Source organism: Hyla sarda, chromosome 4 (genome assembly GCF_029499605.1).
Source record: "Hyla sarda isolate aHylSar1 chromosome 4, aHylSar1.hap1, whole genome shotgun sequence".
NCBI lineage: Eukaryota > Metazoa > Chordata > Amphibia > Anura > Hylidae > Hyla > Hyla sarda.
Window position 1 is genome coordinate 314,324,235 of NC_079192.1, and position 14,067 is coordinate 314,338,301.

At 41.0% G+C, this 14,067-nt stretch overlaps 1 protein-coding gene across 2 annotated transcripts in view; it reads left to right on the forward strand.

Annotated features, from left to right (window-relative positions):
* Window positions 1-14,067, forward strand: part of DPYSL3 (dihydropyrimidinase like 3) — a 137,764-nt gene that overhangs the window by 101,711 nt on the left and 21,986 nt on the right. For both annotated transcript variants that reach the window (XM_056574867.1, XM_056574868.1), the window contains exons 2-6: window positions 116-204; window positions 8,049-8,233; window positions 9,240-9,404; window positions 11,544-11,605; window positions 11,888-11,968. In XM_056574867.1, the coding sequence (XP_056430842.1) occupies window positions 116-204; window positions 8,049-8,233; window positions 9,240-9,404; window positions 11,544-11,605; window positions 11,888-11,968 (582 nt within the window). The remainder of the gene's footprint in view (window positions 1-115; window positions 205-8,048; window positions 8,234-9,239; window positions 9,405-11,543; window positions 11,606-11,887; window positions 11,969-14,067) is intronic.

The window sequence follows — 14,067 nt, forward strand, 5'->3', positions numbered from 1 at the left end:
TATGGCTGGACAGTAGTGTGCAGTCTGGTGGGCATTGTTATTAAGCCTGATATATCAACATGAGTATCACATAGCATGTAACTGGAAACTTCATATTTTTTTTATCTCTTTTTAGAGTGATCGTCTTCTGATCAAAGGAGGCCGCATAGTGAACGATGACCAGTCTTTCTATGCAGACATCTACATGGAAGATGGCCTCATCAAGTAAGTCTTATAACATCATGCTTTGCCTTTTAAAGCTTAGACATAGATTATATTGTTTTTTTATATATATTTTGGTATAAGGGGACGCTGTAAAAACTTGTTTGACGATGGACTTTGCCTATGTTTTCCACAGTTTTAGCATTATTTTGACGGATATAACTTATTATTGCTACTGGGTAATGGCCTAGTTCCTGGCAGTTAAACTAATGACAAAATAGACGGTATTGCTGTACTGTTACACCCCTGGACAGGATCCTGGAAAATCTGCTGCCAACATTTACAAATGGAATCAATACCTAAAGAGGACGACATCTGTTTTTTAGCAGGATACCTTCAGCAATGCCATATATATATTATGTCTTAAAAGCATCATATGCAGGGTCACTTAAAAACAAGTTGATATCGTTTTTATCCCAAAATAAAGTATAAAAGTTTAGTAACTATTGCCCAGGATAGCCAAATGAATGGTAGATACCTTAAAATAACATTTATTTACAGTCATGGGTGTAAATGTTGGCACCCCTGAAATGTTTCAAGAAAATTAAGTATTTCTCACAGAAAAGGATTGCAGTAACACATGTTTATTCCCTTTGTGTGTATTGGAACTAAACCAAAAGGGAGGAAAAAAAAGCAAATTGGACATAATGTCACGCCAAACTCCAAAAATGGTCTGGACAAAATTATTGGCACCCTTAACTTTATATTTGGTTGCACACCCTTTGGAAAAAATAACTAAAATCAGTCGCTTCCTATAACCATTAATAAGCTTCTTACACCGCTCAGCCGGAATGTCGGACCACTCTTCCTTTGCAAACTGCTCCAGGTCTCTCTTATTGGAAGGGTGCCTTTTCCCAACAGCAATTTTAAGATCTCTCCACAGGTGTTCAATGGGATTTAGATCTGGACTCATTGCTGGCCACTTCAGAACTCTCCAGTGCTTTTTTGCGACCCATTTCTGGGTGCTTTTTGACATATGTTTGGGGTCATTGTGCTGCTGGAAGACCCAAGATCTCGGATGCAAACCCATCTTTCTGACATTGGGCTGTACAGTGTGACCCAAAATCTGTTGGTAATCCTCAGATTTCATGGAACTTTGCACACATTCAAGGCACCCAGTGCCAGATGCAGCAAAACAACCCCAAAACATCATTGAACCTCCACCATATTTCATGTTGGTACCGTGTTCTTTTCTTTGTAGGCCTCATTCCATTTTCAGTAAACACTAGAACGATGTGCTTTATTTTGGTTTCATCTGTCCACAAGACGTTTTCCCAGAAGGATTTTAGCTGACTTAAGTTCATTTTGGCAAAATGTAGTCTTGCTTTTTTATGTCTCTGTGTCAGCAGTGGGGTCCTTCTGGGTCTCCTGCCAAAGCTTTCATTTCATTTAAATGTTGACGGATAGTTCGCGCTGACACTGATGCACCACACCTGTTACTTGCCCCAAGGAGCATCACATGCTTGAAGCCATCTTATTGGTGCCAATAATTTTGTCCAGCCCATTTTTGGTGTTTGGTGTGACATTATGTCCAATTTGCTTTTTTTTCCTCCCTTTTTTGGTTAAGTTCCAAAGGGGATTAACATGTGTATAGCAAAACATGTGTTACTGCAATCCTTTTCTGTGAGAAATACTTAATTTTCATGAAAAATTTCAGGGGTGCCAACATTTACGGCCATGACTGTATATAAACAAAGGAAGCAGAAACATATAGTCAAAGTAATAAGCCAGTTGATATCAACTGATGAAAGGACCCTATGAGTTTAGCATCACCATGAGCTGTTAATTTGTACATGGATACCCTGACAATCACAAAAGAAGCTTAAATGGGTTGTCTGCTGTGTAGAACACTTTTTTTTTTTTTTGTTAGAAGGCGCTCCAGATGACTAAAATATTAATAGTGCTTGTTGAAATCAAAGGACTATTCATGTAAAAATAAGCAGTACTTACTTGCCACAATCCACCGCTGCCACATTCTGATAGTATCTAGTCCCCACAATTCACCACTTCATGGTGACATCTCAGTACAAGGAAGTGCTCACTCTGCCAGTCATTGACCGCAAGTGACACACCTCAGGCAGTGGATGGCTGACCGGGCACTATCTTGTGTCAAGAGGAGACCAGAAAGTTGTGAGAAGTATGGACAGGATGCCATCAAAATGGCATTGGCAAGGGCCAGATTAAGACTGCCTGGAAGATGGAGCACTTCATTATGATGCCCCCCCCCCCCCCCCAGAACCCCCCCCCCTCCGATAGTCCCCCTTCCACTGAGACCTCTCAAGTAAGGAACAGACTGTCAAGTAAGGAACAGACTGAGACCAAAAATAGGCCTGGGTATATTAGACTATGTCCCCCTTTTTTTTTTTTTTTTGGTGGGTGTCACAGGAGTCAGGCCCCCGTTAAAATAAAATGGCTGCATGTTCTAAAATCACTTCAGTTCAAGTCACTCTTTCCAGCTGTTGCAAAACTACAACACCCATTATGTCTGGAGAGCTTCAGGCATTATAGGAGTTGTAGTTTTGTAACAGCTGGAGCCTCAAATTGGGGTACAGACGAGAGATCTAATGGGACAGTCAGGAGAATACACAAACATAAAATGACTCACAGGAGACGTCTTCTCTGTTGTCTTTCCTTTTCTTCTTCATCTGGTCCAAACGCCATGTCTTCTTCATCTGGTCCAGACGCCATGTCTTCTTCCAGCTCCATCTTCCTCTGTAAAGTTTGAGGCCTGGACATCATTGGTTCCTCACTTTGCCAGCCGCTCCTCATCCTCTGTATAAAGACAACAATCATTATAACCCTACAAGAGACTGTGCTCCCTAAATATAATACTGCCAAACCCTGTGCACCCTGTATATTATACTGCCAAACCCTGTGTACTCTGTATATTATACTGCCAAACATCATGCCCTCTAAAAATAATACTACCACACACTGTGTCTTCCATAGTGTGCACAGAGCAGCAGCATCCCATTGAAAACAAGCAAAATTCTGCTGGCGGAAGTGTAGTGTGGACGAGCCCTAATTCCCCCAGACCCCTCTGCCCCCCCAGACTCCTAAGTCCTCCTCCAGACTCCTGCTCCCAGAGACCCCTAAGGCTAGGTTTCCCCCTTTTTTTTACCTGCAAAAACATAGAAAAACTTCTACTGCTTTATCCTGTGTGATGGTAATTTTTTGGCATTTTTTCTTGTTCTTTTGCCTTCTCTGGAAACTTAGCCTTAGTTCTCCCCTGGTCCTTAAAGGGGTACTCCACCCCTAGACATCTTATCCCCACTTTTCTGCACCCCCTACCCCCCCTCAGTCCCCTTCACACTCCTCTGCCCCCTTTACCAAACCCACACTTACCTTACCTCACCCCCCCCCCCCCCCAAACAACCTCACTTCAGCCCCCCATGCTCTCCTGGTCCTTCTCAACTACACTTTTCTCCACCAACCCCACCCCCAGTTCCCCCCCTGCTCATCATTAACCCCCCTGCTCATCATTACGCCCCCCCGCTCATCATTAACCCCCCTGCTCATCATTAACCCCCCTGCTCATCATTAAGCCCCCCCGCTCATCATTAACCCCCCCTGCTCATCATTCCCCCCCCCCCCCCCCGCTCATCATTCCCCCCCCTGCCAATCATTACCCCCATCATTGCTCCCCCCTCTTCCTCCTTTTTCTATTTTTCATATTTCCTTACCTGGCCACGCTCGGCAGGCTCAGGTGATGCGTCGGGTCATGTGGGCTGTGACGAGTGACGTATCCTGCGGCTCCTCTGCACAGCGTCAGGGACGTCACTCGTCATTTCCTGCAGCGCTGGGGTGTAATGAAGAAAACTGTGCCGGAAATGCAGGAAATGATGAGTGACGCCCCTGACGCTGTGCAGAGGAGCCGCAGGAGACGTGACCACATGACCCAACGCATCAGCTGAGCCTGCCGAGCGCGGCCAGGTAAGGAAATATGACATATAGAAAAAGCAGAAGGAGTCCGGGGCGGGCCCACAGGAGCCGCCGCTGGTCACTGTTTTAAAGTGGCCGCGGCTGGGCTATTGGGGGGCCCCGATCCGCTACTGAGCAGCAGGGGTGTCCCGAATGTGACGGGGCCCCCTGCGGGCACGGGGCCCGGAGCAGGTGCTCCATGAGCGCCAATGATGATCCGGCCCTGGGCAAGGCATAGTAGGGGAGTACTGCTTTTTTTTTTTTAATTTTGATCAGCATAGCCGCTATGAAAAATTTTCTAAGGAAATGTGTCATCAGAAATGTTTAAGTTAAAAGCATAACTCAGACGATGGTCTGGTGGCTGGATACTTGTTAACTTTATAGCATAGCCCGAGACTTTTCTGAGACTACAGTGATCAGGATACAGAATTGCTGTATCATAGACTTCCACGGGACTACTGGCAAATCGGTATCCTGCTCATTGTCTCGAACAATTCTTATGAAGTTGCCAGAAGATTTAAACAAGTATCCTGCCCATGGACCATCATCCTAAGGAGTTATATAGGTGATACAGTCACATAAAAAAGATCTTAGGACAACCTCCTTTAACTATAATGTCCTGATATTTGAGGCAATTAAATCAACTATCAATATTCATGTGTAATATACAGTTTATTTACAACATATATGTTGATCTCTGTATTAGAATTAAGGAATGTGTCTCCCTTTTAAATCGACATTTAAAAAATAACTTGCATCTGTAATGAGACCTGTATGATGGGAGTAGGATCACAAGGTCCTAACAGCCAAAGACAGATGAACAGCTGCACATCTTTAGAATCTGCTAAGCTGGAGCTGAAGTTTACATCCGCTGTAGAGAAGCCCATGGGCTTTGTTTTGTTACTGAAAGGTCTCGAGTTACTGCAGTTCTTTTATTTAAAATGCACCAGCACAATAGAAAATAAATTACGGTACCCATGCCGGTGCTTACACTGCATAGCAAACAAACAATCCCAACACAGTAAAAAATAAATCACCATACCCATACTAGTGCCTGCAATGTATAGTAGATGTACAATCCTAGCACAGTGAAAGATAAATCATCATACTCATACTAGTGCCTACACTGTATAGTAACATAAAAAGCAATAATTGGTCAGCACATCCTAATACACAGCTATTGTAAATAGGAAATAAGTATACAGGTGCATGCTGCTGCGGCTGAACTACAAATACAAACAAGAGGATAACAGCAGCAAACTGCTAGTGCTAAGCTATATTTGGATGGAGGACACGTTTTGATCAAAAAGTGCGCTAAGAGCCTCCATTTTGTTGACCAAGTGTGCTGCTGCCATTTTCTTTTGCAGCGTGCACCCGTGTATTGGGCTAGGTGCTGGCTACATTTTTGTTTCATTTTATATTTAAAATATGACATATTTTACTTGGTGGAAAATAGAGGTTCCTAGCTTACCATTTGGCCAAATAGTGTGTACCATTCCACCACAATAAGGTGACCTCATTTGGGACAGACCTTACACTATGAATATGCCTCTCCCAGGCTAGCACTGAGCCTCAATATCTGGGCATGTATAGTAGACATACAATCCTAACACAGGGATAAATAAATCACCATACCCATAATAGTGCCTTTACTGTATTGTAGACATACTATCCTAACACAGTGAAAAATGAATCACCATAATCATACTAGTGTTTACACTGTATAATTGGTGGCCAATCCCAACACAGTGAAAGATAAATCATCATACTCATACTAGTGTTTACGCTGTATTGTAGATGCACAATCCCAACACAGTGAAAAATAAATCACCATGACCATACTAGTGCCTACACTGTATAGTTGATGGTCAATCCTAACACAATTGAAAATAAATCACTGTACCCATACTAGTGCCCTCGCTGTATAGTAGCAGTTATCTGATTAATCCAGTCTGAGCTAAGCCTCAGATAGGGAGAGACATGTCACTCAGGCAACTGCAGAGACTTCTCCCTGTGACTACTTACCTGGGCCCCGGCAGAATTTTTTAACTATGATTTCTCTGAAATGCCCAATCGTATCTGAGTAATTCATAGTGTTGCGGCATCCAGCTGCCTGTACCAGTTTTATGCTGCCTGTGGTTTGAGCAGCATAAAACTGATGACAGGCTCTCTTTAAAAAGATAAATAAGTAAGGAATAATTGTTGCCATCAGTGTTGCTTTTTCTGGGCTGTTTGTGTCTTTACGGACACCACCAATGTCTGCAGCTTTTTTGCCATCTTTCTCAATTAATTCTCAAATGTTATCTTTCTGAAAATTGTAATATATTTGCTTACTTTATCAATGCAAGTACAAAAATGTATAAATCTTCATTATTATATCAATTTAACCCCTTCCCACTATCGGATGTATGCATACATCCCAGCATCCCAGCACCCGACACGTTCGCGCACTGGGACGTATGTATACAGCCTAGCGATCTCCTGCACTGCCGCGGGCAGCGCAGGTGATCTGCGGAGACCAATCACAGCCAGAGTCCCACCGCAGCTGCCGGGGCCGCGATCTTGCCGGTCCCAGCAGCATTAACCCCATAGATGCCGTGATCAATCCTGATCTATGGTGTTGACAGGGGGAGCGCGCTTACCCTGTTCACCAACGGCGGCACCGCGATACAATCGCGGGTCGCCGTTGGTTGCTATAGCAGCAGGAGGTCAGATCATGACCTCCTATATGCCTGCTACGGAAGCCTGTGAGATCCAGCCACAGACTGGATCGCACAGCTGTACTGTGTGCAGCTGATCGTACAGTACAAGTGTATGCAGCATAGTATAACCTGTAAAAAGTGTAAATAAATAAAAAGTTCTTCAATAAAAGTGTGAAGTGTAAAAAAAAAAAAAAAAATGCCCCTATCCCAATAAAAGCTGTGTATTATCATTAAAAAGATCAAAAACACACATCATATACACAATAGGTATTGCCACATCCGTAATGATGTTTACTATAAAACTATAATGTAAATGATCCCACATGGTAAACGCCGTTAAAAAAAAAAAAAAAAAAAAGTGCAAAATTGTGTGTCCCTTCACAATAACTCAACATACAGCCATTAAAGGGGTACTACGTCCTTATATCAAGGATAGGGGATAAGATGTCTGATTGCGAGAGGGGGGGATAAGATGTCTAGGGGTGGAGTACCCCTTTAATGTCTAAACCTTGGCAAGAAAAGTGACTATACCCACCTTCTGTTTGAGGATGCCCCAGAGATATTCAATAGGGTTTAAGACATGCTTAGAGAGTCCATCACCTTTTACCCTCAGCTTCTTTTGCAAGGCAAAGGTTGTCTTGGAGGTGTGTTTGGGGTCATTATCATTTTGGAATACTGCCCTGTAGCCCAGTCTCTGAAGGAAGGGGATTATGCTGTCCTTCAGTATGTCACAGTACATGTTGGAATTCATGGTTCCTCAATGAACTGTAGCTCCTTAGTGCCAGCAGCACTCATGTGCACCCAGACCATGACAATCCCTCCACCATGCTTGACTGTAGGCAAGACAGACTTGTCTTTGTATTCCTAACCTGTTTTCCAAAACACAGGCATTTTGCTTGGCGTTTTGTCTGTTTTTCTGTAACAGAAGTTTCTAAACAGGGCCAAATTGGTTTAAGCTTCTCTAGAGGCCATTTATTGTGAAACTTGTTGGAGGCCTGCTGAACTTCTCCATTTTAACAGTATCATTTGTTTCTGACAGAACATATTCTCTTCTTTTTAGCTAATATTAGAAATGTCATGTAAACTTTTCCCTGAAAAGGCATACTTGTGTTTTTTTTCTATTTTACGATAGAATCATTTTTAATTTAATTTGTTTTGCTTCAGCCTATATTGCTTCTTTTAGGTTGACTACTTAAAAAAGCTTATGTAACTTTTTTTTTATAGGCAGATTGGAGACAACCTGATAGTGCCAGGAGGTGTAAAAACCATAGAAGCAAATGGGAAGATGGTAATACCTGGAGGAATTGATGTGCACACCCACTTACAGATGCCCTACAGAGGAATGACAACAGTAGATGATTTTTTCCAAGGGACCAAAGCTGCCATTGCAGGAGGAACCACCATGATACGTAGGTCACTTCTTGTTTTGTTTTTCAGGATAGACTCTCAAGTGTGTTCTCTGCAGGTCCCACCTCTAATTTTCAGTGTTTCCTGAGCTATTGAGTATTGAGCTATCTGCTATGACATCTATAGACTGCACACATATATAAGAGGGGATCTGCACTCTTATATCTCCGTTACACACTCTCCATTCCAAAACTATATACAGCAAAAACTCGAAAATTGGAGTCACGTTTTCAGGCTATTTAAAAATATATATAAAATTTATGTCATGAATATAAAAAAATTAAAAATAAAAAAGGAGGTAACATCCCACACTTTAACTGCTAGTAGATATAGTTATACAATAACAAGTGTTATTATGGATTATGGGAGTGACGCCGCCTCAACGCATGTTTTGGTGAACGAAGAATGTTGCTGAAACGTGCATTGGGATGGGTGGCAAGTGACTCAATTTTCTTTGTATTAAAGAGAATGTCATCATGGTTTTTGCTGCCCTAACCACCAGCAGAATGATATACAGTAGAGACCGAATACCATTAGTGCTAAAGTCACTGGGGGACATCAAGTCTATTCTGGGTATGCTTATAGACCAGCGTATGTGGTAGTCTCCTGTCTATTGTGTTCCTAATTTATCAAAGGTCTCACAGCCATTGATAAATTCTGTGCTCAGACTTCAGGGTCTACAGCTTAAACTGCATTTAGACCTGCTCCAACATGGTCTGTCATTTCAGCGTATTTTGGGCAGATGCGACTTGTCGCACAAAAGTTGCACTTGATAAATTTAGCACCAATGCATTTTCTGTCTAAAATAGACTTGCATGCATCATGTTCTAAAAATCCTCTACAGCAAAAGTCGCAGAAAATACATATTTAGACTGCGACTTTCTGTGCGACCAATTTAGACAGGAAAAACCAGTCTAAATCCTTTGATAAATCTCCCCCACTGTATGCCAAATGTAGGCCAGTCACTAATACCAAAGGTGTTTCTCATTTTTTCTATTTTGTTCTTAGTTGACCATGTGATTCCGGAGCCAGAGTCTAGTATCACTGAAGCTTTTGAGAAGTGGAGAGAGTGGGCCGATGGAAAGGCATGCTGTGACTATTCCCTACATGTAGATATCACCCACTGGAACGACAGTGTGAGACAAGAAGTGGAAACCCTTGTGAAGCAAAAAGGTTCTGCCATGTTATTTTTCTTACTGTGAAAGTTGCAAATGAGGCATTTTCTTATTAAAATATTTATTACAATTACATAAATCGGGGAAACAATCTGTATAAGCCAATCACAAAGACCAAAATGTGCATGAAAAAACAAAAATCCTCCAAAATATGTTTAAATGAGACAGAGACACAGATTTAATTCTATAAAATTGTTTTCTTGAAGCCAAGCCATGGTTTCAAGCACTTTTTTGGGATATGTTTTCTGGAGTTACACTATTTCTGGTCATTATAAAACTTGTATATGCAAGTTTTCATCAGTTTCGCCCTCTGCAGACTTTTATTTAAAATTTTTAGTTGTCCCTCAATTAGTGGATGGAGACCAGCTGATGTGATGTCTCTCATACACTGCGGATCTGCAGAAAATCTGTATCTCTATAGCAGACACTCATAAGCCGCACAGCAACATGGAGGAAAGTATAGAACTGTAATGAGAAGAGTCGATCCAGCACTGGAGTTAGATGTAACAATCCCTACAATCTCCCGCAGTCTTTGTTATTACAGTAGACACAAGACAAGGTGTATCAGTCATAGATGATGTGATTGCTGTCAGGCTCCCTTTGATGTAAAAGCAGTGCCCATCCAGATTTTAGCTGAAAAGTTGTGTAGTGTGTGATAGTGGTTGCTAATGATAGATCAGCCACAGTGTTTTCAGTGGGGTTGTCTGGCAATGCTCTACATATCCACAATAAAATGACCTCTAAAGTTTTTATTCAAGCTAGACAAACTGTCTAATCCTACAGGAGACCTCCCGTAATTTTTTTCGTGCATCCATTCAAACCCTCATGAAGTCTCTTATATAATTTTTTTACAGTCCAAATATTTATCAAATATTTTAACCCTTTGCCTTAGAATTATTCATATTATTAATTATTATTGTTGTTAAAGTACCAGCTATGTTAATGAGCTTTTAATAAATCTTATGCGGAGGTGAAAAATCATCAAACGAATCTGCACCTAAAGTGACCCATGGTGCGGATTTTTAGGGTACGTTCTCACAGGCGGATTTTTGCAGCGTGTTTAGCTGCGGATCCGCTGGTGAAGGCCCTGCTGTATGCTGGCTTCATATGTGCCTGCTGGTAGCGGCAATACGCCACTACGAGCAGACACAGTGCAGTGATGTGCGCGGCTTATTCGCACATCGCGGCCGCTCTCCCTGCTCTGAGCTAGGCAGAGAGCTCCCACGATGTGCAAGTATACTGCGACTCGCACATCGCAGTGTGTCTGGTGGTAGAGGCGTATTGCCGCTACAAGCAGGCACATGTAAAGGCAGTATAGAGCGGGCCTTCACCAGCAGATTTGTAGCGTAAAATACGCTGTAAATCCGCACGTGTGAACGTACCCTAAGTCTGTAACGTGTCAGTTTATGTTGTGGCTGTGCTGCAGATTTCTTGTGGATTTTAATGAGGGAGTCAAAATCTGCATCAAATCAGGTCAAAATGTTATTTTTGAGGCTTTGTAGGTCTATACCAATATCTCAAAATTAGGATTTTAACAATTATTTTTTTAAATTTAAATATTTCTCTTTATCCCTTCTTTCTGTATAGTTCGGACTTTGTTGCTAGCATTGCTAGGGGGGGTTATTTTGTCCTGATTATAAGTCTAGACATTGCTCCTCTAATATAAGTGGCACTTATTCCCTGTCATCGGGTCTGTCATCATATACGTTGCTTGTACAGAGTCTTTAATAATAGGTTAAGCTTCTCGCTTGCAGTACCAGTCTGCTGCAAGTGAATGAACCTGTGTTTTCCCTTGTCACTGTGCCCAGGCTTCCCGCTTCCAAGCCCATAATTCTTCTAAAGAGGTGATAATGACTTATATGCTCTGCCATGATTGTGTTATTTTAAGCAGTCTTTTAAAGAGGACATTGCGATTTTGGGTTTATTAGCGCCCTAGTGACTTTTGCCTGGGATATTGTGACGACCTTCTGTGTTGCTCTAGCTGTATAGTGAAATACTTGGTAGCAATGCCAAACAAGCCTTCTCCTTACATGTTTAACTTCTCCAGCCAAGTCCTTCCATTCCACATGTCCCCAGCTATTATACAGGAAAAATCTGACACTATGTTTCCATCTTTGCTTCTTTTTTTTATTCCTAGGTGTTAACTCTTTCATGGTTTACATGGCCTATAAAGATTTGTATCAGATGTCTAACACCGAGGTAAATTCTATTATATTTCCTTCCTCTTTGAGCAAGAATCCAATGAAATGAACCTTCTTTATATTTTACTTTGTGGTCTGTTGAAAATAAGACTATGCTCTGGAGAATTACTACATGTTTACAAGTCGTAACCAATAATAAAGGACCTGTGTTGTCTCTGTTATATGTTGTTTATTCTTGTAATAGCATCATAGCTGTCATACAATCGCCAAAACTTCAGCTTTTTTGTAAGACACACGAACATTTTCAGTTTCCAAAGCTGACATTCTGTGTATGTTTCAGCTTTATGAGATCTTCACTTTCCTTGGAAGTCTGGGGGCAATTTGTCAGGTTCATGCTGAGAATGGAGACATCATTGCCCAGGTAAGTGACAAGAAACCATAGGTCTTGATTGCTAGCCTAGGTGTTAAAAGATCACTAGAAAGCTCTCTGTACTGTCCATTCATATATTTGCACAAAGAAATGTAATTGCTATTTAGATGGTTTAGATGTACAAGAAGGTAGTATTAAAATCCAAAGTCTGTCACTGTTCCACATTGATTTTATACATTAGATCACACTTCAAGAGCTATAGCACAACATGGTCGTGTTTATACTGCAAAGGAAGGGAGGTTGTTAAATAGAAAATAAATGCACAAAAGTAGACTGTACTGTTGTGTAGACACCCAAATTAATCATTCATCAGTGCTTGGCTTCCAAAACTTTAACCCTTTAATATGTTGTTTATATTCCTGAATATACTGACAATTTAAAGTATAACTCTGATGTTGGTCCGGTGGCAGGATACCTGTTTAAATCTCCCAGCAACTTGGTAACTCAATACTTGCCCAAGACTAAAGGGATTAGGATACAGATTTGCCAGAAGTCCCATAGACATACCTTTACAGGACTTTTGGTAAATTAGAATTCTGATCGCTTTAGCAGCGGGCAAGGGGCTGTGAAGTTGCCGGAAGATTTAAACCGGCCCCAAAGACTGAAAAACAACCTCCTCTAATCGATTACCAAATTAACATAACTTATATTGAAATAATCTAGGAAGTACAGAAGTACAAGGGTGAGATCCCAAATACAGCATCCCTATCACAGCACTGCAAAGTATTCTCTAATAAAAGTAGCCCCAGGTTGGTGCTATACCTACAGTCTGTATGCATTTCAATAGGCTAACACCATGTACTGTAATAGCAGAACTGTATGGACTAGAGAGATCAAGCATCCATGATTTCTAAATATATCCTGGATTTACAACCACAAATTATGTTGAAAAAAAACCCTGTTACTTTCGGAAATAAGGGAACCATCTTAACCCTGTTATTAATTCAGCTCCATTTTCCATAAATAGACAACATATTTTTAGGGATTTGACTGTGACCAATTCATTAGTTTTTTCTAAGACTCTCTCTTTCTTAACAAGGGATTGCAGTGATGAAAGGAGTTGGCTTTGGCCAATACAATCCTAACCAGAATCCCTTCCAAAGTTGTTGGCTCTCATTCATGTATCCCTTTTAATTGATACAAAATGTTAGCAAGAGGTCAGGAATGCAAAATGGAGAAGATGAAGTCATTGAACTAAATTTCTGCTCCCTGAAGAAAGGACAGAACATTTCCAAAGATCAGAAGCTGTGCTTTAGACTAATATATAGCGGGAATAGTGTCCAGAAGGGGAAACTAGTTCTGAATATCAAACAGAATAGTGATTTACAAGGCATAACCCGAGGTTCTGGCTGCTTGCTTGTTACTGTGCAGGACCCTGTATAGATGTAGGCGGTTTTGTCTGTGCAGCAATACATTTTAGGGAAAGACTCCTCTATTATGATCACCGTCTGTATAGTTTACACTTTACGTGACATATTTCTAAATAATTTCAAGGTCTGTGTCCTATTTGAGACACCAAGGTTATTCAGTTTAGCTTATTACTAGAAATTATGTTCTACTGCCTAAATATAACTCATTTTGACATTTTATGTCTCGTTATGTCCCAGAAAGTTAAAACCGATACATAAGGGGTCTTGTACTGGGGACTGTTCTAGAGATCCAGTTGCTATACATAAAAAGATTATTACAGTTTATGCAATGTATTGGAGAATGGTTCACTTTAACTGGAACTTTTTGGGACACTTGGGAAATATATCTTTGGTTTTTACCATTTTTTTGTGTTAAAAAGTCACAAATCTTTGCACAGTGGATGTAAAAAATCACTAAATTGTTGCGCAACTCATTTAGACTTTTTTAAACTGACTCAACATTTTTGCACAAACATTCAAATGCTTTGCACAGTCTCACACCAGCCCATACCACACATACAATCATGACCGTAAATGTTGGCACCCCTGAAATTTTTCTAGAAAAGGAAGGATTTCTGAAAAGGATTGCAGTAACACATGTTTTGCTATACACATGTTTATTCCCTTTGTGTGTATTGGAACTAAACCAAAAAAGGGAGTAAAAAAAGCAAATTGGACATA